Raw genomic sequence first — 26,838 nt, 5'->3', positions numbered from 1 at the left:
ATTATATATATATATTATATATAATATCTATAATATCCATATCTATCTATCTATATATAATCTATATATTATATATATTATATATATATAAAATAGTGTGTGTGTGTGTGTGTGTGTATATATATATATATATATATATATATATATATATGGTGTGAAGCAGGAAGGGCAACAACCAGGGACAGTTAAGAGGATGTCACAGACCTGCACAATTAGCAAAAAGAAAGTTAAAGCCCCAAATGGGAATGAGTGGTGGCTTTAAAAACTGCTATAGATTAAAAAAAAATTTTTTTAAGTTTCCTGATGTTGAATTTAAATAACCAGGCTGCTGCGTAGGGCCCAGGCCGCTACTGTAAAATTGATTTATAACAGAGAAAGTGGTTCTTATTTTGTACTCTGTCATGACACGAACCTTCAGACTGAGAGTGACAGAATAAGCCTACGTAAGACGGGTGAGAACGTGTGCCCTCCCCTGCTGTAAGCTGCTGGGAGGGTTGGCGTTTGGGACCACAGGATCGTTTCCGTGATCTAGGAACTTTGAAAGGTGCAGAAAGAGCATACGTGCATAAGCAGGCTTAGTGCGACTTCTAGATCAGATGGATTGTTTATAAACCACTAGAAGAGGAAGTCGTTGCCACCGGTCTCTAGCATGAATCCACCGTAAAGTCACATCTTGCGCATCTCTTTTGACAGCATTCTGACAGGTCGGTCAGGAACACACAGTAGATTAGTTCATCTGAACTTCGTCAGAGAATAAGGTTTGTTCTTGTGATGTCTTTTAACAGAATCAAGAAGGGAGAAATTAATGTTAGTGTGACAGGTGGGATGATATGTGTGTGAGTGACTGTATTCGGACCGTCAAATGTCTTATTGGGGAAACGTTTCTAACGGTGAGTCAAGGACTGTGTTCTCGCCTCGTTTGTTGAGCGTTTTTCTTAACATCCTCGTTTTCGGAGCCATTTTAGGAAGCTGACCCAAAATGCCCAGTTCAGTTAAACCAGCTCTGTAACTGGTAGGGGCACTGGAATCTAGCTTAATCCAAGATGGTGTCAGGGTATCCAGAGTAGACATGGCAGATACAGGACTCTCGTGCCCCTTCCTGTGCCCATGCACGCATCACTGAGGCCTCGGGGCCTTTTCTCCCATTGAGCACATAACATAATTCTCCTCAACACAGCGAAGCCTGTTGTACAGCTCCAACCGAGAGTACTAATCGACTAGAACAATCTTCTGGATCCATCGTGCATACTGTTCATCAGTGGAGTGTTGGGTAGGGGCTGAGTGGGCATGAACACAAGGTTGCCGTCAGGGCTGCCTAGGGTGAGCTTATTTTATGCTATTGGTTAAGTGTTGAATGGTATCCTTTAAAATTTAGGTGACGTGAGGATGGGACAGCATCTTTTTCAAGAAAGTTAAGTTGCTGAGTGAGTGAATTTATCAGGAGAATCTGAAGAGCCCACCACACCTCTGTAAGACAGTTTAAACTGAGGAATCCCAGGGGCAGGGCCAAGAGCCTCATAAAGAAATCATTTAAAGTTATATAAGCGATTTCACAGAACCTTTTCCTCCAGGGGATGTGGTTTAAAAGTCATTGTTCAAAATACCACGAAACCTTATTGGAACCATTTTTACCTACAAAAATTTTAAAGCAGGCATAACTAAACCCTTCAGTAGAGAGAAAAATAAACTCAGAAAAATCCCTTCATCCTTTAACTTTAAATAATTTGGTTCTGTCCCTTTACCATGTGTTTTATGTTTCTTACAAAGTATGAATATTGGTAAATTAAGCAGGATACAGGTTACTTAGCAAATGATGACTCCAGTTCTATAATGGTTGATACTATTTTTTTTAATTGTGGTAAAAAACACATAGCATAGTTTTACTGTCATAACCATTTTCAAGTGTATAGTACAGTAGTGTTAAGTATGTTCACATTGTCGTGCAGCAGATCTCTAGAACTTTTCCGTCTTGCAAACCGGGAGCTCTATACCCACTGAAAAGCAAGTCCCTGAAAAGCTGTTCTACTTTTCCCTTTACCTCCAGCTCCTAGCAACGGCCATTCTGTTTTTGCTTGGTGAGAGTTTGACTACCTCAGATACTTCACATGAGTGGAATTTTGTAGTATTTGCTTTTTTGTGACTGGCTTATTTCACTAGCATAATGGTTCATCCATGTTGTAGCATAAGGCAGGACTTCCTTCTTTTTGAAAGCTGAATAATATTCCAGTGTATGCATATATCCCATTTTCTTTATCCATTCATCATTGATGGACATTTAGGTTGTAAACAGCGCTGCAGTGAGCCTGGTTATGCTCACTTGATACCTTGAGGTCCCCTTTTCCATTCTTTTGGATAAATACGCAGAAGTGGGACTGTGGATTGTGTGGTAGTTCTATTTTTAATTTTTGAGAGAACCTCTACCCTGTTTTCCATGCAGCTGCCCCATTTTACATTCCTGCCAGCAGTGGGCAAGGGTCCCCATTTCTCCACATCCTTGCCAACATTTGTTTTCTTCTTCTTCTTTTTCTTCTTCTTCTTCTTCTTCTGAATAGTGTGCAAGGCGATCTCTCATTTATGGTTTTGGTTTGCATTTTCCTGATGATTACTGATATTGGATATCTTTTCATATACTTTTCAGCCATTTGTATATCTTCTTTGGAGAAGTGTCTATTAAAGTCCTTTGCTCATTCTTAAATTGGGTTAAGTTTTGTTGTTGAGCTGTAGGAGTTCTTTATATATTCTGAGTAGTAACTCCTTACCAGATACATGGTTTGAAAATATTCTTTCCAGTTCTTTAGGTTGTCTTCTCATTCTGTTGATTATTTTCTTTGCTGCACAGGAGTTTTTAAGTTTCACATGGTCACATTCATTTATTTTTGCTTTTGTTGCCGGTGCTTTTGGTGTCCTGTCCAAGAAATCATTGCCAAATCAATGTCAAATGATCTTTAAAAGTGTTCCAAGGCCACACAATAAAAAAAAAGACAGTCTTTTCATGGGGCACCTGGGTGGCTCAGTCAGTTGAGCATCCAACTTTAGCTCAGGTCACGATCTTGGAGTCTGGGAGTTCGAGCCCTGCGTCGGGCTCTGTGCTGACAGCTCAGAGCCTGGAGCCTGCTTTGGGTTCTGTGTCTCCCTCTCACTCTGCCCCTCCCTCGCTCACACTCTGTCTCTCTCTCAAAATAATAAATAAATATTTAAAAAGTTTTTAAAGAAAGAAAAGGACAATCTTTTCAACAAGTGCTGGGAAAACTGGATTTCCACATGCAAAAGAATGAAGTTGGGCCCTTACTTTAAAATCGCATACAAAAATTAACTCGAAATGGATTGAAGGCCTAAAATGCAAGACCTGAAAGTACAAAACTCCTAGAAGACTTGGGGGGAAGCTTCATGACACTGGATTTGGCAATGATTTCTGCAGATCACTTTGGGTAGTATGGATGTTTTAACAATATTAAGGATAGGATTATACATGTATATATGTTTATTTTTCTTTTTTAAAAAACTTAGTGTATAATATAATTATTCCACAAGCCTGTACGTTACTCGGTGCTCATCACAGGTGTATTCTTAAATCCCTTTTCCTATTTCAGCCACCCCCCACCCCCTCCCCTCTGGCAGTCACCAGTTCTCTGTATTTGAGTCTATTTTTTTCTTTCTTTCTTTATCCTGTATTCATTTGTTGTGTTTCTTAAATACCACATATGAGTGAAATCATATGGTATTTGTCTTTCTCTGATTTATTTCATGTAATTTAATACCCTCTAGATCCATCCATGTTGTGGCAAAGGATAGGGTTATATTTTAATAATTATGTGGAAGAGCCGATTGTCTATGAAGGTTCTTTGTGCTTCATAGCAATAAAATTGTGCCATTGTCTTACTAAAGATACTTATCTTATTTTACCTTTTCTCTTAAGAGGAGGAGTGGGGACCAAGAAGGGGAAGGAAGGATTATATAGCTCTAGCCCAAGCAAAGGTTTTTAGGTCATTAAGACACAAGCTAAAAACAAGGGCCAAGGTAACTAGGAAGTATGTCTCTGATTTAAACCTTCGTGGAAATTATCTGAAGCATCAAAGGACTGTTCTAGCAATCCTAACTCTTGTGATTGTATTCAACTTCAGAATAATTAATAGTGAGCATTTGCCTTTGAGCTCTGGCATTTGAGCCAATGATTAATTCTTGTTCATGGACTTAAAGACAGAGAATAGGCTAATAAAGAGTTACCTATGAGGATGGTAAAGCTGGTTTCTGCTGTCATTATTTTTAATTTATGAGTTATTTGTCTTTTGGTTCAGGTTTTCTTTGTAATGAGCAATGTCTTGTTGTCTGGATGTAATGGCTTTTTTGTAAGTATATTATAGGTTTTTGAGCTCCTGTTCTCTGTATTATGTCTAGAACTTCACATCGTGTTCTTCCGCTTGTTTTGCTCTAGTTCCTTCATGTTAGAGCCTGGTGATCTTGAGTTATCCGTTCGTACTTAGGCATGAAGCATGTAACTCTGTGTCACTGTGGGCAGGCCCTTTCTGGTGGGCTCCAGTAAGGGATGATATTGTAGAGACCCAGCTCCTTCAAGTACTCCTATCCATAGGTCTTTTCTCTAAAGCTAGTTGGTTTTTTTCTAAAAATAATCTGCCAAACTGTTGCTTGGAGTGGTTATGTGTTCCTACGTTTTCCTTAATCGCTCTCTTTTCACGCCGTACGTAGCCTTGCTCTCCACTGTGCTTGGTGTCTGCTTTGGAGCCTCTTACTCAGTTTTTGTTTAGAAAAACCTGTGCCAGAGCGAAGTAGGATAGGCATCAGGGGAGGAATCTGGGCTACTGACCATTCAGACTTCGGGCCATGCCCCCCATGCTTCCTCCTTGCCTTCTTGGTACCTGATTGCTGCAATTTCAGGACTTTTTGGAAGTCCTGTGACTTGAGTTGGTTTTCTACCGATTGGTACCTTCTACCGGAGGCATCTGCCGTTCCGGTTTCCGATCACTGCCGATTCCTCCCATCTGCTTTCCATTTCTTACATATTTGTTGCTCTTGTCTTTGTGACGCTTCAGGTTTTTTTGGTCTGAGGTCTTACAATTTAAAAGATATTTTCATTCACATTTTAGTGGAGCAGAGATAGCACACATGCTTGATCTGCTATGTATATCAGAGATACCTTCCTCCAACCACCAGACCTCCAGTCCCACACTGCCCGTGAGAGCTTTTCCTGACCCTGTAGAATGCCGCCAGTGTTGCCCGATGTCACCACAGAACAGACGAAACACTTGTTTTCAGTTATTTGCCACGTGTTTATTTCTGTGGCCATACAACTGAATTCATACTTTTAAAGCAGTTAAAACTTTTAAAAGAACTACATTTCAGTCCTCTTCTGTTCAGTTTACTTACTTACTCAACACCAAAGCATTGGACTGTATCTAAAGATCTGACTCAGAATCATATGATCTTGTGGAAGTCGTAAGATAAACCCAACTAACCAGAAGGTGGAACACTAGAACGGGAGGCGGGGTGCAGTCTGAAGGGGAGGTGGGGACGTCTGGTGGTCGGTCAGAGGAAACAAAGGATGAAAACTCCATAGATAGGAAAGCCCCAGGTTTTGTTCAGGCAAGAATAAGTTTTATTTCAAAAAATTGGGGGGTTCTCAGGCACCTGGGTGGCTCAGTCGGTTGAGCGTCCAACTTTGGCTCAGGTCATGGTCTCGCGGTCTGCGGGTTCGAGCCCCGCATCGGGCTCTGTGCTGACAGCTCAGAGCCTGGAGCCTGCTTCGGATTCTGTGTCTCCCTCTCTCTCTGCCCCTCCCCTGCTCTTGTTCTCTCTCTCTCTCTCTCTCTCTCTCTCTCTCTCTCTCTCTGTCAAAAGTAAATAAACATTTTAAAAAAATTAATATAAAATAAAGTTTGGGGGTTCTCCTAAAGGAGTTAAAAAATCCACTTGTAAATAATTTTATTTGTGTTATTTTGGCTTGGCCAGGTAGGTCTGTCTGTCGCTTTCTCCCAGTGACTAGAGAAGGGTTTCTGGTATAGGATCTACACTTAATAAGTATTTGTTGATTTAATGAATGGAAAAACACTTGAGAACAAATGCTTTAAATATTCTGCTTTCTTATACTTAAAAAAAATAATAAACATGAGGTTTTGTTTTGTTTGCTCTGGTTTTTCCAAATTTAGATTTTCCTTGCTCCTACTTAACTTGGAGGAATACTACTTTGAACAACATACAGCTAATCATATTCAGAACAAGGGTGGTCACAACGAAAGGTAAGGAAGATTTTTGGATCTTTACAGAGTCACAGACCTTTTCCTTGCCTGATATTTTAAAAATTAAATGTATGGTCTTGCAGATTCTCCCCCCTTTTGTACTGGGAACATAATGAGAAAGGAGGCCTTATAAGTTGCTGTCATACTTCAGATTTTTCTAAAGCTAAGAAGTAGTGTGTATGAATTCCTCTAATATGGGTGCTTAAATCAGCTGGATAGGACTTGGCTTCATTATTCCATCTTTTTTTTTTTTTTCATGTATCACTTTTGTACTTATACTCTCAATTATTTGGGTTATGGTGTCATAAGGTAATGATCATAAAACACCAGAGTGGCATAAAAATCAGTACTTTCAAAATGAATAATTTGATCTGAAGTAGAAGTGAAATCAGTTTTCTGTATATTGTAATAGTTACAGCTTATTGCTATAAAAACAGATTCAGTTTCTTTGGCCATACCTTTTGAAAGCTGTGTACAAAAATTTATAATGAAATTTTTTGTTTAAAATACCAACTTGGAATGCATAAAACCAGAGTTGTTGCAGCAAAGTTGTTTTTGCTTATGGTTTCCTTTGAGAGATGTCCCTTAACAAATACAGGCCACAACTTGAACATGCTCTGATACTAGTTAAACTCTTTAATTTTTATTGTTCTTCAGGTTTTATTTTGAAAGGACCATCAAAGCCGTGTGGTATTTGTTTGAATACAACCTAAAGTGAAAATTACTTAGCTTTTTGTTTGGGAGAAGTGGCTAAGTCTAAGTCTGGGGCAGGAAGGGTACAAGTTGACCCTGGAGAGTCTGTCCTATTGGGGAGGAAGGCAGGCATCAGAAACTACTGTGCATTGAATGTCTGTTTCTTTAGCATTCAAATTAGATAATTACTATTCCTTGAAAGTAGGACCTTGTTTTCTTACTTCTGGAATTTTGCTCATATTCTTTTCCTTAATTTCATACCTTTGTTTTCCCTCCCAATACTCCTCTGCCCTATATCATAACAATGTCTTGCTTAAAATTAAGTACGGTAAAACCTTGATTTGTGAGCATAATTCGTTCTGGAAACATACTTGTAATCCAAAGCATTTGTACATTAAAGCAAATTTCCCCATAAGAAATAACAGAAACTCAGATGATTCATTCCACAACCCAAAAATATTCCTATAAAAATGATTACAATACTGTAATATTATATAAAATAATAAAGAAAATACAAAATCTAAAGAAAAATATATTAACCTGCACTTACCCTTGAAAACCTTTGTGACTGGTGTGAGGGAGACAAGAGAGAGGAGGGTTATTGTGTAGGACAGCTTTCACTATCACTAACGGATGTTGACTACAGTACAGTATTAATAAATTCTTGCCATGTACTGTATTTAATGTAACCGGCAATAAGGCTGCAGAGAAGAGGGTCTCTATCTGCGGGCAGCCTGACCTAGAATGAAGCAAAGCGTTCCCAAGCTGACTCTCCTGGAAGAGCAAAGGACTATGCTGTGAAGTGACAAAAAAATACCCTAGTGCCCGTTGTGGGCATCTTCCAACATTCTGAAAAATCACTGGTTTCTGCCGAACACCGTGGCCTGAGACCGAGCATCCGTGGGGAGACAATCACCCACGATCCCGTAGAGAGAGAGAAAGAGAGGCAGAGAGAGACAAGAACCATTGGGTCAGTGGTGATCATGTGATGTTCGGCGTCATGTACTATTCATACCGCAAGACGTTGCTCGTTTATCAAGTTAAAATTCATTAGAAGTGTTTGCTCGTCTAGAAGAACGCTTGCAGAACAAGTTACAACCCAAGGTTTTACTGTACATTTGTTTCTTATTAAAACACACATGTAAGCTAGCAAACTGAAACCTATTTTTCTACGCTTTAAGTTACCATTAGAGTACATTAGTATAATCCACGGAAGTGAATTCGGTGATATCTAGCAACATGGCATGTGCATTAACCTGTTGATCTAGCAAGGCTGCTTCTAGGAAACTGTCTCAGGGGTACCGTGGGAAATATATAAATGGGCCCATGAACAGGGTTATTTACCATAACGTTACTTGTAATAGCAAAATACTGGAAAGAGTCCAGTGAGTGAAGAAGTTGTGCGTAGTGCTGTGGAGTTGTCTCCTGCATGCATTCAGTGCAAAAAGTGAGGGCAGACTACTGGGTACTGTATGCTATCTTTCACATAAGAATGGAAGGAAATAATTTTTTGGATATATTTTTTAAAAATTAAAAATTTTTTAAATTACACATTTTAAAAAGCATAAACTAAAAGGTAATGAAAATGATGATCTACACAGAAGAAGGAGCGATGGGGGAATAATATAAAATGACTAGATTTCTCTGAGTGTCCCTTATTTTATATCCTTTGCTTTTGGAACTATAGAAATATTTTGCATATATTAAAAATTTTTTTTTAACACTTACTCATTTTTTGAGAGACAAAGAGAGACAGAGCATGGGGGGGGGGGAGGGGGCAGAGAGCGAGGGAGACACAGAATCCGAAGCAGGCTCCAGGCTCTGAGCTGTCCTCACAGAGCCCGATGTGGGGCTCGAACTCACGGACTGTGAGATCATGACCTGAGCTGAAGTCGGACAGTCAACCGACTGAGCCACCCAGGCGCCCCCTACACATATTTTAATGTAGAATTGAATTTCAGAAGAAACAGCAAATCCTAAAAATGAAAAAGAAAATGAAGCAAATGAACTTAACTATATATAAGTTGAGGGGTAACTACAGTAATTTGTGTCTCTGGTGAGATGCAGCCTGAGTAGAAAAAGAATTGCAAAAAAGGTGGCAAGTGTTTTAGTAGTAATATTGTTGTTAGTACTTTTGGTATTATTATTTTGAAACTGTTTGTTATTCACACACGCACATAGGTTTATATGAAGCAAATGGGTAGTATGTTGATGCTGTGACAGAAACTTTGAGTATGAAAGAGATACAAATCCAGTAGTAAAGGAGTTAAGTTAAAAGCCTGATCTTACTTTTTTTTTTCTTTTTTTTTTTTTTTTTTCAACGTTTATTTATTTTTGGGACAGAGAGAGACAGAGCACGAACGGGGGAGGGGCAGAGAGAGAGGGAGACACAGAATCGGAAACAGGCTCCAGGCTCCGAGCCGTCAGCCCAGAGCCTGACGCGGGGCTCGAACTCACGGACCGCGAGATCGTGACCTGGCTGAAGTCGGACGCTTAACCGACTGCGCCACCCAGGCGCCCCATGATCTTACTTTTGAATTGGAAACACTTATGTGGATTCATACACTTTTCTTTTAAAAGAAAGCATTTTCCAGCTCTCCCCTCAGGAAAGGCCTAGAAACAACCCTGTCGCGCTGAGCACCGAGATTGTGCTCTCTGAATACCACTTCCCACTGAAAGGAATGAGGGCCCTTTGGAGAAATGGCTGAGTCTAAGTGTGGGGCAGGAGGGGTGCGAGATGAGCCTGGAGTGTCTGTCCTGTTGGGACGGGAAGGCAAGCATCAGAAAGTACTGTGCATTGAATTGAAAAGACACAAGGGCCGACTTGAAGAATTGGGCAACAAATGGGGCAAACTGGACAGTGGAAAAGAATAATGACTCAGTGATTGAAACATATCAGAACCGTTAAAATCCGTGAGTTCATGAGATACATATCCATCCGTCCCAGTGATGCTGGGACCCCAGCTCATTTTTCTGGAAATTGATAAATAAAGGTAAAGAATCAAGCAGTTTTTCTGCTCTCTCTGTACACCTTGTGCTTTTAGAGTAACCAGATCACAGATAAATACTATCAGGTTGTTCTCTATTAATGAATTCTAGATAATAAACACAGAAAGAATGATAAAAATTTCAGTTCCTAATGAGTAATGGGGTCAGGATGGCAAACTATGGCCCTGGGTTCAAAATCTGGCCTGCCACTTCTCTTAAATTGCATTGTTGTTCTTTTAGTTAATGGTTTGGCTATGTACTTTCTAGTTAAAATGTATTATAGTTCTTTGGTGACTTCTGTTATGTTCATGAGCAATAATCCTTTGTATTTTGATCCCTAGGAAAATCAGAGGCTCCTTAAAAATATGTTCAAAATCAGTTATTTTTGAACCAGATGCAATATCCCAGCCCATCATTAAGGTAAATGCATTTTAAATGTGAACAGAGACGTTCCTACTCTTTGTGTATATCTTACCTTTGCTTATTTTTATAATATTTCTCCCTCAATTTTATCCAGATTCCTTTGAGAGATTGTATAAAAATAGGAAAACATGAAGAAAATGGATCCAGTAGACACTTTACAAAGTATGTCTTTGTCAGTAACTATTTAATTTTACTTCTGCCAAAAAATTCTGTATATTTAATGACTTTTATCTGCATTGTAGGGCAAAATCTGGGGCGATTTCACTCCTTTTCAGTCAGGTAAGGAGCACATAGTGAATATTTTTTTCTTAACCTGAGTAAAAACACACACACACCATTTTGGGTTTTTTTAGCACAGTGAAATTATTGGTAGAAATCTCAAACGAAGACTGCTGGAATAGATCTTTAAATGCTTTTAATATTGAACCATTGGGAAATATTTTTAAAAATTTTTATTTATTTTTGAGAGAGAGAGAGAGATAGAGAGAGAACGAACAAGCAGGGGAGGGGCAGAGAGAGAGGGAGACACAGAATCTGAAGCAGGCTCCAGGCTCTGTGCTGTCAGCCCAGAGCCTGATGCGGGGCTCGAACCTACGAACCATGAGATCGTGACCTGAGCCGAAGTCAGGCACGTAACTGGCTGAGGCACCCAGGGGCCCCGAGAAATATATATTTTTAAAGCTGTGATCACTAATGAGATCCTTAATGTTTATAAAGTTGTGTGATGCCTGCAGGCTTGTGGTTTCGTCCTGAGGATCATGATGGTGTCCGTGGGTTGAGATGAAACCACCGCAGCCCCCCCTCATCCCCCCCTCCCCCCAGGCCTCCTGGCCACTTAGTCGGTGGGGGCCAGCAGCACAGCACTGAGTAGGATCTCGGCTTGGCTCATGGTGACAGCAGGCCACCAGCTCAGGATGTGCCGGCTTGTACAGTGATGAGGCTTGGGGTCATGACCTCTTACTCATTCCAGATGTATTCCGTGTACAATGATGTACCCAGTGCCGTGCTTACTGCTGGCAACACAAAGAAAATTAAAATACGGTTTTTCTCCCATCATATACTTAGTTCGTTCATAGATTTTTTTTTTTTTTAACTTATAAATAAGAAAGGAGTCAAGGGCCTCTCCCACTTGCTTTTTGCTCTGCATTTTACCTTTTTTATCTTTAAAATGAGAGGGTTAGAGATCATGTTGCCCCAACTATCTGCAGAGGCCTAGTTCCATGAAGTGGACTTTCTCAAAGGGAAATCATTCCACGGTCAAGTAAGCATGGGAGGGAGATGATTGGAGCAGAGGCTGCTCCGGTGGGTTTTTTTCGGATCACCTACCCCTTCTGTTCATGGAACGCTTTTTTTTTTTTTTTTTTTTTAAGTTTATTCATTTATTTTGAGAGAGAGAGCGAGCAAGGGAGGGGCAGAGAGAGAGGGAGAGAGAGAATCCCAAGCAGGCTGTGTGCCCAGCACAGAGCCCGACATGGGGCTCAAACTCACGAACTGTGAGATCATAACCTGAGCCAAGATCAAGACTTAGACGCTTAGCCGACTGAGCCATCCAGGAGGCCCCATAGAACACTTTTTAATGTGTGCTGAAAAGTGTTTTATGAAAGCAGGGAGATAAACAGATGAGGTGATTTTCTAGGTCTACCTTCCATGATTCAGTTAGTTTCCAGAAAGAAAACATTTGAAACCAGCCTATCTTTGACTTCCTGTTGTTTTACCTGGTATAAATGAAAACAGTTAAAGCCATCTATTACTTTGGAGGTGGGGTGGGGGGAACACCATAATTCTGGCCTACACCTGTGCTCTCATTATTTCTGTAGTATCATCCTACATCATAGCTTTGTTCTAGAAAGTCCACTTCTTGAAAGGAAGAGGTACTTTCTCAATTGGAAGCGTGGTTTCCATTATACAAATGATCCATTTTAGTTATTTACAAACTTAGTAGCAGAGGTTTCGTGTCAGACTTACTCAAAATCAACTTAAGTATGCAATTAAAAGCAGCTCAACTTTTGTGGCTTTTGATTACTTTAAGAGGTCACACTTGTTTCAGAAATACGTTATGGTTCTTTAGGCTTTAGAGAGTAGGTGTTTGTGTAAATAATCGTTTTTATTCATGCATTTATATATTCAGTATATATATTCACGGCTTTGAAGGCATAGGGAAGAATGAAGTATTCAAAGCCCCTCTCCCCATGGACTTTACTGTTTGATGGGGGCAACAGACAATAAGCAGACATCTTCTGTACTGAAGAAAATGCAAACAGGACGAAAGGATCGAGAATGATGAGGAAAGCAGGAGCTGCTTTAGAGAGAATGGTCGGCGGTGCCTGGCCGCAAAGGCACATGGGAAGGCACACCACTCAGAAGGGCTGAGGGAATGAGCCAGGCAGCTGCCGAGGGGTGGAGGCCTGAGAGGCGAAGGTCCTGGCAGGTGGCAGGCTCAGTGGGGGTGAACGTGCCTGGGGCGAGGGATGAAGGGCAGCGGGGAAGGGAGGTGGAGCGGTGGTGGGCTCTGTGTCACGGAGGCCCTGTGGGGTAATAAGCAGTCCGCATAAAGCACAAAAGAGAATAAATAACCCCTGACAGCTGAGTTGTGTGTGCTGGTAAATTTCTTGGAGGCTGGGTAGGGAATGTGCTGTAGGGGGCATGAGCGGAAGCAAGGAGAGCCTTGAGGGGTATTGAGAACCTGGAGGTTTTCTTCCAGGATGGTAGCAGTGGAAGGGTGAGAGGTGGTCAGTGTCTGGATACATGCTGAAGAAAAACCTAACAGGTGTACTGATGGGTTCGTTGCAAGGTACAAAGGAGAACAGTCAGGAATGACCCCCAACAAGGTGGATAGCAAGGCCCTCCATTGCTGTCAAGGAGCCCGGGGAAGAGCAGACTCTGTTGACAAGGTGACCTCCGAGAGGGAAAGTCTGGCGGGCCTCGGGAGCATTGGTCTGGGTTTCAGGGAGAAGGCTGAGGCGACAGACATAAGCTGGGTGAAGCCCGGGGCCTGGATGAGGTTTCTAGGGGCCGGGTGTACACAGAGGGGCCTGAGGACTAGACCCAGCAAGTCTGCCACGGGAGGTTGGGAAGAGAGAGGGTCTGAAGGAAGACAGGAGGGGCAGCGGGCGAGGCCAGGGAGGGCTGGGAGCCGGTGGCTGGAAGCCAGCTGGACAGCTGCTTCAGGAAGAGCCATCCTGAGGTCCGAGAAACAGAACCCAGGAAATGCTCAGAACAGACCCTTGAGTTTGGTGACCTGGAGATCTGGTGCACCTTTTATGACCTCAGGAGTGGATTCACCCCTGTAATGTGTGGTGTGGCTAAAAACCCACCCAGGGCCCAAGAGAAAGTACCGTCAGCTCTTGCAAAGAGTTTTGCCACAAAAAGGAACAGAAACAGTAAAATGAGGATATAAGACCCAAGGGAGGGTTCTTATCTCGTTTGTTTCAAATGTGAGAAAGTACAGCAAGCGTTATCACCATAGGAGCAGAGTTTCTGAACAGCTGGCAGGTGGAGGGAGGTCTACATTTTGTGGCCTAGTAGAGTGACCGCTTCTGAGGCCCCGGGCAGACCCATCATCATGGCAGGAGGGAAGGCAGGGAGACGGGTAGGGCTCCGTGTTGACGGCCCTGGCAGGTGGCATTGCTTCTTGGACATGGTTACTAACATACAGTGTAGGCAGGTGACCAGTGCGTGTAAGACACCCTATGCCCAGATCGCCTACAGAGAAGAGAAGTTTCTTTATGTTAATAAGCACATCTCATACCACAGTGACTTTGTTTTACCCGTTTCTTAGAAAATTGGCATTTCGATTAGCTTCCTTCCTCTGTCTGCTTGGTTACTGGGTACAGGTCATGACATTCATAAAACATCTTAGGGATCTTACCCGGCAATGGTTGCTACCTTGCTGCCTTGAATCCCTTTTTAAGACTTGTTATCCTAACACTACAACTTTAAAGCCATACTAAGAGCAATGCAAGTGCTTTTGGAAATAGAGATTATGTTCACACTGATTTAAATTTGATGCATAATATCTTAATTTATAGTAACTTATTACTGAGAATTTTTAATTATCTCACATGTAATTGATTTGTCCTTCTCAGGTATATTTCATTAAAGAACACAATATCGTTGCGCCGTATAAAATAGAAAGGGTAAGTAAAGCTTTTCATTTATTCCCGACACTTTATATAGTGATTTTAAGCAGTAAGATTTTGTGATTTTATTAACATCTTTAATCGAATAGAAGAATAATAAAGAGTATTTAAAGCTTGTTACCAGCAGTTATAACAGAATTACCCAAGGGAGCCATAGACTTTAGTCCAAGAGATTTCAATAAACTTTTTGACTTAAAAAATAAATGTGTCTAATAGGGGGGAGAAATAAAGCTTAAACTATTAGATTAGCAATTGAAATCAGAATGTGTGTCATTTATAAGGTCATTTGCTAACTGTATTTTTTAAAATGTTTAAGAAATATTTATAGGATATAAAATGCCCTTGAGAGCTGAATAATAATTTATAAATTGTCTTAATTGAGAGAGCTATGAGTATACTTGCATACATTTCTGGTTTTCCAGGCCCTGTCAAGGAAGCATAGACATCACATTTAACCGTTCTGTACATCGCTTCATTCTTTGGCTTCAGCTTAATATATAGTAAAGGGATAACTCCTACCAAAAGAGGGTTTTTACGGGACCTGCATTCAGGCTGGTGCTCTGCACACGGACACCACCGTGAATGAGGAAAAGCCACCCTCTCGGAGCAAACAGCCCCACAGGCTAAACCTCTGTCTGTCATAGGCCAGCCTGCAGGGTCTCAGCACTTGGGGAACTTGCAGACTACATGCTGTGGCTTTGAGGTTTATGCACCAGAAACACGGGCATTTACCAGTCAGAAACTGTAGATATGAGATTTAATTGCTCTCCACTGGTGCTGTTGGCATTTGGGGAAGGATGGTTCTTAATGGTGTGGGGGCATCCCTCACACTGCAGGTATAGACACCCTACTCACTGTTCCCCCTGGTGTTGAGTAGGACCTCAATGCACTGGGGTAGTAGGAACCCCCCCGCCCACCCCCACCACCCCCCTGCCAAGTTGAGACCCACTGTCTGGGGGACTGTCCCTCCCATCGCTCTCCTGATATCCACAAAGCTGTTCTTGGTCCATTGAGAAGTTATGTAAAAGGAGATGAGGGAGGTTTCCGAAGCAGAGAAGCTCTGTTGCTTCAGCGTACACTGGGTGTGATTTTCAGATTGAAAAAGAGGGATAGTGACATTGGTGGTGACCATGAGAGATGGCGGAGTAGGAAGCCCTCGTTCCTCTCATGGAGACCCTGATTCAGTCAACAATACATGGACCACCAGCACCTTTTGTGACAAACCTGGAAACCAGTTAAGAGGCCCTGCACCCCAGGTTAGCATGGAAACAGCCCCACTGAAGCTAACAGGGATGTTTGTGACATCCTTTCAATATAGTCCCGCCCCCAATACCCTACCGCGTGACGGGAGGGAACTCGCAGCTCCTCCCGGGAGAAGACAGGACCATGTCCAACCGTGTGTCCAACCATGTGTACGGGACCGTGTTCTGACTGTTGGGGTGGCTGCCCGAGGGACTGGCTTCAGTGTTGCCTGTGTTGGAGCAGTGATAGGACCCAGCATGCTCTAGATGCCTGGGGCCACCGACCACAAGGAAAAGCTGGGCATCAGGCTGCCGCTCCAGGGACCTGTGGTGCAGCAGACGGAGGACAGTGCAGCCCAGCAGACGCTCCCTCAGGGCTAAGAGGAGAGAATGTGACAAATCACATCAACCATCACAGGAGATATTCACCTGCCCTCTGAGCACCTAAATGTTTGAAGCAAACATTGACAGAATTGAAGGGAGAAATTGATAGCAACACAATAAAAATAAAAGATCTCAATGCCCCACTTCCTTTTTATTTTTTTAATGTCTCTCTATTTTGAGAAAGAGCACGCAGTCAGGGAGGGGCAGAGAGAGAGAGAGAGAGAGAGAGAATATCCCAAGCAGGCTCTGTGCTGTCAGTGTAGAACCTGATGCAAGGCTCGATCTCATGAACTGTGAGATCATGACCTGAGCCAAAATCAAGAGTTGGATGCTTAACTAACTGATGCTTAACCGGGTGCCCCTCGATGCCCCACTTTCAATAATGGGTAGAACATCCAGACAGAAGGTCAGTTAGGAAACAGAGGATCTGAACAACAGTATAGACCAGATGAACCTAAGAGACATACAGAGAACACTCCACCCAACAGCAGCAGAATACACATTCTTCTCAGGAGCACAAGGAACATTCCCTAGGACATAGCACATGTCAGGTCACAAAATGAATTTAAGAAGATTGAAGTCATACCAGGCATCTTTTCTGACCGTGGTGGACTAAAACTAGAAATACATAGCAGAAGGCAAGTTCACAGGCGTTACCAGCAACGACCAGTGGGTCAAAGAAGAAATGGGGCAATTAAAAAACACCTCGAGACAAAATCGAAAACGGAACATGCCTAAACTTACAGGATGTGGCAAAAGCTGTACTGAGGGGGAGGTTTCTAGTGATACGTACCTACAGTAAGGGAAGGAAACATCTCGGATTTAAAAACCTAACTACACACCTCGAGAAATGAGAGAAAACAGCCAACTGAGTCCAAAGTTGGCAGAAGGGAAGAAATAATAAATGTAGCAGTAATGTCTGGCAGGGTCTGCTCCTGCCCCCTCCCCCACCCCTAGCTCTCATTCCAGGGGGAGGAGCCAGCAGACGGGGGCACAGCCCAGCAGAGGCATTGCAAATGTTCCTAAAGTAGCATGGTTGGGCTTCTTCTCTTCCCTTGATTTGATTTGTTTCCCTTCTTTTTAGGGCACAATGGAGTATGTTTTTGAATTGGATGTTTCAGGGAAAGTGGAAGATGTCGTGGAAACGTTGCTTCAGGTAAGCCAGCGCCTTCCTCGGGCATTCCCTGGGCAGAGAATTCAAAGCACACTTAGGCAGAAACTTAAAAAAAGAAAAAAAAAATCTTATTTATACATCTCTCTAAAACCATAATTTCTTTTCTAAATATGAAGCAGATTTACTTGAATATGTTGCATTTGAAAACTGTATGTTAGGAAGAAGTCACAGATGTATCAGAAGTGATCTTACCTGTTACCGAGGAACAGAATGATTGCTGGTTTTCACTGCTTCTAAGGAAATATCTTTGTATCGTTTTGGAGAAAAAAAAAAATAAATTCTTGTACATTTGTATATTGTAGCTTCACAGAGCATCCTGCCTTGACAAACTTGGGGACCAAACTGCTATGGTAAGAGTTTCTAGAGATTGGTGTCTTTTTCATGAATTAAATCGTATTGAGGTTTCACTCCTAAATCCTTATTTTTTAATGGTTCTGTTTTAATAGATAACCGCTATTTTGCAGTCGCGTTTGGCTAGGACATCATTTGACAAGAACAGGTAAGTTTTTAATGCTTTCGTTCCCAGATTCTAAAAGCAGCAGATGTCTTTGATCCGTGTGCCTCCTTTGGCCTGTCCCAGACCGCTGATGTCACCGTCCGGGCCCCCAGACCTGCGTGTTGTCGGGAATGTCCCTGCCTCCGCTTCTCCATCCTGACTTGGGTCAGCCAGACGGGCCTGTGGACTGATGCTCACTAAGATCTTTCTAGGCCGTCAACTTCCGTCTTTTCACCCTGCTGTTGCCGGAGTTCAGGCCTCCACTGCCTTCACTCAGAACACTGTAGCGGCTGTGAGCTTGTCCACCTGACTCCAGTCTTCCCTTTTCCTATTCTCTCTTCCCTACCGAGCATGCCTTGAAAATGTGCTTTTTCTAAGGAACTTGATTATATCGCACGTCTGTTTAAAACTCTTCAGGATTTCCAGCTGCCTTCAGGGTAAAGTCTGAATCTTACGTGGCTTAGGTTCTAGCCCTTGTGTGTGCAGTACGTGTGGTCGCTGGTGTCCGGTGGAATTCTGTGCTCCAGCTCTTTGCATCTATGCAGATCCTGAATCAAATGGTCTCTTCCCTCTGAGCCTTCCTGCATGTTCCCTGAGAGCATTCAGCCTCCTTCCTCTTTTGCATCTGGCGGACTCTTACTTATTCTTCTGATTTCAGCTTGGCTGAAGTCACTTGTTTCCAGTTGTTCTGGAAAGTCTTATCCGACCCTTCAAGCTGTGATAGGTACCTTACTAAGGTGTCCTGTGGGGACTGGGAAACTGTATTCCTACTAGTCCAGTGATTTTTTTTCATTGATTTTCTCAGCTTTTCTAAGTATACAACATATTTCCTGCAAATAATTATGCTTTTTGTACAGACCTGTGTTCTTATTGGTTTCTTGCCTTCTATTAAGTAGATCTGCATTTCCTCTCTAATACCACTGTATCAGTCATTGTAACTGTATAATAACTCTTGATATTTACAGGTTCAGGGCCTCACACTTTATTTTCCTTTTCAGTTTATGTCTTCGCTATTCTTGGCCTTATCCTGCACTTCTATATACATTTAAAAACAGCTTGTCAAGTTCCATAAAAGAAAGCCCGCTGGGATTCTGATTGGGATTGCAATGAATCACTCATTTATTTAGGCCTTCTTTAACGTCTTCCTTATGATTTTCTCTGTAAAGGTCTTTCCCCACTGTGTTAGATTTATTCCAGGGACTTCGTATTTCTGACAGTGTTGTAAATGATGTCCTAAAAAGTCCTTTCCTGTTCATTGTTGATACGTGGAATGCAGTGGATTTTTGTGTATTCAGTTTGTGGCTAAACTTCGTGATCAGTGCCATTAACTTTATATGTAAATTCTTTAATATGTACAAAATCCTGTCATAAATTATTACAGTCCCTGTTCACTAAATACCATTTTTATTTTAGATTCTTATTTTAGATTCCTGCATTTGTAATGACTCCAGCTTAAGACAACGTAGAAAGTATTGGTTGAATAGACTCATTTATGGATTATCATATGCCAGGCTTTTGCTCCAGGCTTATGTTTATAAATGAGATTAGTTTGTAATATTCTGTTTTATTGCTATCTTTGTGAGATTTGTGACCTTACACTACATTTTAGAGTGTTGAAGCACTTGCCAGGAAAGCCATCTGGCCAATAATGTTTCTCTGTGTATGTTTGTTTGCTTCTCTTTCTGTTTCACCTGCAAAGCATTAATTTTTCTTTCTGTTTTAATACTTGCAGGATATTTTAGGTAAATGGATTGCCAGGGGAAGAATAGCTTCCTTTTTAGGAAGGAAAAGGAATAAGAAGAATTAGCTTCTCTTGACCTACTTAGAATGCATAATTCTGAGTAGCAATTTTTTCAGTCCTGGGCTTCAGCATCGCATTAATTTTAAAAATGGCTCACTGTGGAGGTTTTAATTTAATCCAGCCTCCAAAATGTTAGGCTGAAGAATTTAGAGAAGAAACTTTTACTGTATAAAATGCGATATTCCCGTGTGGTATACTTCCTCTCAAAGAAAGGTAAACTTTGACCATCATAGTTCCAAGGAAATACTTTCTTATTGAAGAAATAAAAGATAACTACATTTATTTTTCTCTACCGTTCATTCTGAAAATTTTCAAATCCTCACAAGTCCGAAGAATAACATAATGAACAGAGATACCCTATGAGTCACCAAGGGTTAATTTGTTAACATTTTGTCAGATTTGCTTTAGTTCTTGCACGTTCTGTGTTTGTGTGTGTACAAGTGTATGTGTGTGTATATATATGTGTGTGTGTGTGGGTGGGTGTATGTCTGATATTTATATTTCCTTTATACTTACATATATGTGTATATACATTATAAGTTGTGTGTACTTGTATGTAAGTGTGTTACGTATAAAATATTCTTTTTCAGAATCACTAGAAATTACATTTCAAGACATGACACTTTACCCATAACTATCTCAACTTGTGTCTTTTACAAGGATCTTCTCTGGCACCCCTCCATTTTGTTACAGTACTCAAGTGGCAATCATTCTATAGCATCATGTAATTTATAGTGTCATATTCAAGTTGCCCCACATGTACCCCAAAAATCCCCTTGAAAGTCTTTTATTTTGGACTAATTTGGGGTATAAAGGAAAGGTGTAAAGATAGCACACAGAGTTCTACAACTCACCTGCTTTCTCCTGTTGTTATATGGTTAGTCTGTCGATGTGGCCATATTTGGTTGGACAGATTCCTAGATTTGTGATATCTTTTGTTGCTACTTAAATGTTTTCTTCCAATTATTTGTTACTGGTATGTAGAAATACAGTGTTTTGTTGTTGTTGTTGTTGTTGCCTGCTTTGATTTTTACATCCACCTTGTATCCTGTGACATTTCCAGGTTTACTCATTAGTCCTGGTGGGTTTCTGTAAATTGCGTAGTTTTCTGTATACATAATCGTTTCATCTGTGAATAATGACAGTTTCACAGAAATCCTCATGGCTTTTATTTCTGCGTTTTGCCTCATTGTGCTGTTTAATTAATGGATGTGATGGGAGCACATACTTGCCCTGTCCTTGATCTTACTGGAAAAGGGTTTGTTTCACCACTGAAGAATGAGGCTAGCTCTAGGTTTTTTATAGATGCCCTTCCTCAGAATGAGGAAGCTCCATTTTATTCCTGGTTTGCGGAGAGCATTTTCAATAATAGGTTTAGAGTTTTGTTAATTTTTTCTTCTGCACTTCTTGAAATGATCATTTTTTTCCCACTTTATTCTGTTAATGTTGTGAATTACATTGATTGATTCTTTTTTTCAATGTTCAACCAACCTTATTCATGGGATAAATCCAACTTGATCATAATATATTCTCCTTTTTTATTACTTGATATTACTAGGTTTGCTTTGCTAGTATTTTGTAAAGGATTTTTGCCTCTATGTTCATGAGGGATGTTGCTCCATAAATCTTTAATGTATCTGTCAGGATTTGCTATCAGGGTTCTGTTGGCCTCATCGGATGAGTTTAGCAATGTTCCGTCATCCTGTTTTCTGAAAGACTGCTTGTCAGATTGTATTTCTTTCTTAAGTTTTTAACAGAATTCATTGGTGAAGCCATATAGGCCTGAGGGCTCTTACTCATTTATTTACTAGACATGAGACTGTGTATGTTGTCTGTTTCTTCCTGTGTCTGTTTTGGTTACGCTGTGTTTTTCAAAAAATTTGTCCACTTCATGGCACATTTATTGGTGTGAAATTGTTATTGTCCTTTTAATGTCAGTAAGATCTGTCATGATGGTCGTCCCTCTTTCATTCCTTACATTGAAGCTGTGTGTTTTCTCTTTTCTTTCTTTGCCAGCTTTTCCAGGACTTTGTCAATTTTATTAACCTTTCGAAGAACCAACTTTTGACTTTATTGATTTTTCTCTACTTTTCTATTTTATATAAAATGGATTTCCCCTCTTCTGATTTCCTTCCTTCAGCTTCCTTTGGGTTTAACTGTTCTTTTTCTAGCTTCTTACAAAAATCAGATCAGCAATTTTAGACCTTCTTTTTGTACTTACATGTAAATTGACCTCTAAGCACTGCTTTCACCTGCAGCCCACACATTTTATGTTTTCACTGTCATTACTGCAAAAATATTTTGTAATTTCCTGTGCCATCTCTTCTGCGACCTATGGATTATTTAGAAGTGTGTTATTTAACTTCAGCCTATTTGGGGATTTTGTTATTATTGTTACTGACGTTTAGTTAAATACCATCTTGGTTCAGAGAATACGTTCCATATGACTCCAGTCTTTTGGTACTGTTGAGATTTGCTTTCAGCCCAGCATATGGGCTGTCTTGGTGAAAGCTACGTATGTCCCTGAAAGGAAGGTGTGCTGGGCAGTTGTTGAATATAGTGTTGAGTAAATGCCATTTGGTTCCACCTGGCTGATGGTTGTTTTGATCATCTATACTCTGTCAAGTTTTTGTTGATTTGTTTTATCAGTTACCGCGAGAAGGGTGTTAAAATTCCCAGTAATGATTGTGGGATTATTCCCCTCCCATTTCTGTCAGTTCATGGCTTGTATATTAGGAAGCTATATTGTTGGGTTCACGTACATTTTGATGTGTAATATCTTCTTTTTTTCAAATGTTTATTTTGACAGAGAGACAGAGAACGTGATGAGTGGAAGAGGGTGAAAGAGGGAGAGAGGGAGGGAGAGAGGGAGGGAGGATCCCAAGCAGGCTCTGCACTATCAGCCCAGAGCCCGACACAGGGCTCAGTCTCACGAACCACGAGATCCTGACCTGAGCCGAACTCGAGAGTCAGATGCTCAACCGACTGAGCCAGCCAGGCGCCCTAGATGTGTAATGTCTTCTTGATGCCCTGAACCCTTCATCATTATGAAGTATCCCTCTTTATCCATTTGTCTTGAAGTCTGCTTTGTCCTCTCCTAATCTGGCCATACCAGTTCCTCATATGGTGTGATGGCATGGTATTTCCTTTTCTGTCCGTCTACTTGTAACCTGTCTGTGTCTTCATTCTGTTACCAAACAACACACACTTTATGTAGTTGAGTCTTGCTTTTCATGCAGTCTGACACCCTCCCTTTTTAATTGGGATGCTTAATTCATTTGTAACTATGTGTTATTAATATAGTTGCTTTTAAATCCACTATCTCAGTATTCGTTAGCATTCCATTTGTTCTTGGCTTTTCTGACTCTCCATTCTTGCCTTCTTTGGGGTAAATCTGATATTTCTAAGTAGTCCATTTTGTCTACTGTCTTGACTTTTTAAGCTGTGCCACTTCGTATCATTTTTAGTGGTTGCTCTAGAGATTACAGTAGGCACCTGGGACCATAGTGTATCTTCAATAATATTACACCACTCTACAACAATGTAAGAGCTTTACAGCAGTGTATTTCCATATGGCCTCTCCTGCCCATAAGACCTGATCTTATGGTCTTATATTAAATTTCTACATCTAGCATGAAGCCCATAACCACAGCGTTCTTATTTTTGCTTCAAAAAAAAAAAGTCATTTGATTTTTAAAAGAATCTAGCTACGTACATGTGTATATGTAAACTAAATATACAGAAAAATACATCTTGTTCCATATACTCAGATATTTAAACATGTACTCATTCTGCAACTCCAATGTGTTTAATCTAGTCTCCTTTGAGAGCCAAAGCATAAGAGACTGTTAAAAACTGAGAACAAACTGAGGGTTGATGGGGGGTGGGAGGGAGGGGAGGGTGGGTGATGGGTATTGAGGAGGACACCTTTTGGGATGAGCAATGGGTGTTGTATGGAAACCAATTTGACAATAAATTTCATATACTAAAAAAATAATAATAATAATCTAGTCTCCTTTCTCCTCAGGTTGAAGAGCTTTCTGTCACATTTCTTGTAGTGCAGGCCTGTTCAGTGATTTCTTTCGGAGTAGGTCTCTCTGAATATATCTTTATTTCCCCTTCATTTCTGAAGGGCATTTTTGTTGGATATGGAATTCTGGGTTGGTTTTCTTTTCACTATTTTAAAGATTTGTGTTCTTTTGTATGTTGGTGTCCCCTGTTTGCTGTGAAGTCACGTCATGTGTCGTCCTGTTGCCTGCATGTAAGGTGTAGTTTTCTCTGTGCTCATCCTGCCTGGGGACCTCAAGGTTTGGGGGTAACATGAGTCTAGAACCCGTGTCTCTTATCGGTTCTTCCACATTCTCTCCCTCAGTATTTCTTCTGCCCCATATTCAGTCTCTTCCCCTGGAACTGGAGTTATGCCTATGTCTGTGTGTTTTGTATATTCCCTCAGCTGTCGGATACTCTGTTGTGTTCTTTTTTTTTGTATCATTTTGTTTCAGGCCACTTTTTATTCACCCATTTTCAGCCTGACCCGACTTCTTCCCTGCTACGTCCGGTCTGTTCAGCTTGTTTAATTAATTCTTCATTTCTCCTATCCAGATTTTTCATTCCTAGCGTTTCCTCTTGGTTCTTTCTCCTTGTTTTGATTCCTCCGGTGAAATTCCCTTTCTCTTCACATATGTTCTTCATCTTCTAGATATTTAGTGTGTTTATGATCTTGAAGTCTCCCTGTGGTGGATCCAACCTTGAGTCATCTTCCATTGAATCTTTTCTCTCAGGAGCATGGGTCATATTTTCTGGATTCTTTGTGTTTCTTGTAACTTGTTATCGTGTGCTGAGTGTTGGGTTTTAAAAAGAACCGTGGAGACTGAACTAAATACTATTTACCTCCAAAAGTAGTTGTGCACCCCCTTCTTCTGTCCGGCCACCTGTGCTGAGGCTCTGACAGGGTGCTGACCATGTGACCCCTGATCGAGGGGGGTCAGGGCTTCATTGCAGCCCTCGTTCCATTCCCCGTCTCTGCTGCGGGCGATTGAGACTTCCTTCCAGCAGGGCTTGGGATCCGAGCCCTCAGAGGATCCCTAGAGCCATCTTTATGCCGTGGAGCTGAACCACCTGCTTTCGGAGCCGGAGGCGACCTCCCTCTGCTTTCCCCCCGGTTGGCAGCATCTTTGCTCCTCCACTCTCAGTCCTGACTCTGCCTTCTGCTTCCCTGCAGACCTCTCTCCATCCCGCAGCCCTTCCCCTTCTAACACAGGTCATTCCTCTTCCCACCACCCAGCTGTTTCTCTCTTCTTTTAGGTTTCTTTGCATCTAAGCTTTCTGATGGCTTTGTAAAAGGCTTGTGTAGCCCTCCAGCTGGTTTTTGTGGTGAGGGTGAGAGCTCTGAGGTCCCCTTGACTTCTCAAGGAACCTCAAGTCTGTCCCGCGGGCTTTTGTCCCATTGTTACTTGCAGGGGAGATTTTTTTTTTAATATTTATGTATTTTTGAGAGAGAGACAGAGAGTCCATGTGTGCACATGTGCAGGGGAGGGGCAGAGAGAGAGGGAGACGGGGGATCCGAAGCAGGCTCCCCGCCGTCAGCACGGAGCCCTGCACGGGGCTCAAACCCACGAATCAGGTGATGATGACCTGAAGCTGAAGTCAGATGCTTAACCGTCTGAGCCACCAAGATGCCCCAGGGAAGATTTATTTTTATCCCAGTTACTTTTACAAAGGAATTGCTTTAAAATATCGATGACATGGTTGTTTCCCCTCTATTTTGTTTTAATTAGTAAAAAAAAAAAAAAAAAAAACGGAAAATGGGCTTTTTTGACTAAACGATTTAGGAGGAGGTAGTGGAAAAATCATGCGCGACTGGTTTTTCTGCAGTAAATCCACAAAAGAACTACCTTGGAATTGACATGCAAGTGATTGTAATTATATACTCATAGCCTCCCAAAGTAGAATGTGAAGTAAATGCCATTTCTCCTAAGTAGAATGTGAAGTCCCAGAAGACTTATGGGACTATAAAAATAGGGCTTAGTGGCCCCCAAACAGCAAAATACGTTAATCTAAGAATAGTTTCAGGGCACCTGGGTGGTTCAGTCAGTTGAGCACCTGACTGTTTTGGTTCTAGTTATGATCTCATGGTTGTGGGATCGAGCCCTGTGTCAGGCTCTTTGCTGAGAGCACTGAGTCTGCTTGGGATTCTCTGTCCCTCTCTCACTGTCCCTCTGCCGTGCGTGCTCTCTCTCACAAAATAAATAAACTTAAAAATAATGGTTTCAAGGCCAGTTTATGTCGGGAGGAAGAAGAGTTGAGGTATAAGGGATTATTTAGTGTAATTTACTTGTCTGTTTTCTGTGATACATAAGTTCATCTGTTGTTGTTTTTTTTAAGTTTTCATTATGCCATTTAAAAGAATGTCAGGGTTTTGTGTAAAGAATGCCAGTTTTATTTAAGCAACCAATTTAGATTACCGTTGTTCTTGTATTAAATGTCGTGTTTAGACACCTCGTGCATAGTCAGGCTATATAGCTCCCTTAGAGAAAGTTAAACCTAGAAATTCGATTGATTTCTGATTTTTCTTGCTTTTGCTGCAAACTGTATTGTCAGATTCCAGAGCGTTTCTGAAAAGCTGCACATGGAATGCCAGGCAGAAATGGTGACCCCGCTGGTGACGAACCCTGGACACGTGTGCATCACAGACACAAACCTGTATTTCCAGCCTCTCAACGGCCACCCGGTGAGGAAGGACACAGGGTCAGCGGGACAGCTGGGTTAGCACCAGACTACTCATCCTCCCTGTGAGCCTGACCTCGCAGTTACAGTGTTCCCCTGTCCTGGCGAGGATCAGAATCCGCCCCCTCCCCTCCAGCAGCTGCGTGTTTAACAGGCCTCCCTGTGTCATCTCGAGGCCTGCTCATCCAGATCTGAGCTCTTCTGATGTCTTTTCCGTAATTTGGGGATCACTTGTTCTCAGTGCAGTGAAAAGAAACCCTGCCCCTCCCACTTTTAGTGAAGAGCCAGTGGAGGTTTGTTACAGCTTTCTACTCGGAAGCACTTCGAGAAATGGATGTTTTCTGTACATCTGTTTATGCGTTTGTATATGTGGTATATTTTGTTTTTCTTTAATTAGGAACAAACTCAGTAGGTCTCCATATGCAAAGGAGCGAATGAAGTGGCCCTCTCTGCCAGCTAGCGCGGGGTGTGTGTGCGGATGCTGGAATGGGGCAGCTATAGTGCTTCTGCTCTGGAAACAGG

General features: G+C 41.5%; 1 protein-coding gene across 1 annotated transcript in view; it reads left to right on the top strand.

Annotated features, from left to right (window-relative positions):
* NSMAF (neutral sphingomyelinase activation associated factor) overlaps positions 1-26,838 on the top strand; it is a 62,092-nt gene that overhangs the window by 11,454 nt on the left and 23,800 nt on the right. Inside the window, exons 2-10 of the mRNA XM_047841707.1 lie at positions 6,162-6,251; positions 10,274-10,352; positions 10,450-10,517; positions 10,598-10,634; positions 14,441-14,491; positions 17,204-17,275; positions 17,596-17,643; positions 17,740-17,792; positions 26,191-26,320. Coding sequence (XP_047697663.1) covers positions 6,162-6,251; positions 10,274-10,352; positions 10,450-10,517; positions 10,598-10,634; positions 14,441-14,491; positions 17,204-17,275; positions 17,596-17,643; positions 17,740-17,792; positions 26,191-26,320 — 628 coding nt within the window. The remainder of the gene's footprint in view (positions 1-6,161; positions 6,252-10,273; positions 10,353-10,449; positions 10,518-10,597; positions 10,635-14,440; positions 14,492-17,203; positions 17,276-17,595; positions 17,644-17,739; positions 17,793-26,190; positions 26,321-26,838) is intronic.

Source organism: Prionailurus viverrinus, chromosome F2 (assembly GCF_022837055.1).
Source record: "Prionailurus viverrinus isolate Anna chromosome F2, UM_Priviv_1.0, whole genome shotgun sequence".
Lineage (NCBI taxonomy): Eukaryota > Metazoa > Chordata > Mammalia > Carnivora > Felidae > Prionailurus > Prionailurus viverrinus.
This window is presented reverse-complemented; position numbering and strand designations above follow the sequence as displayed.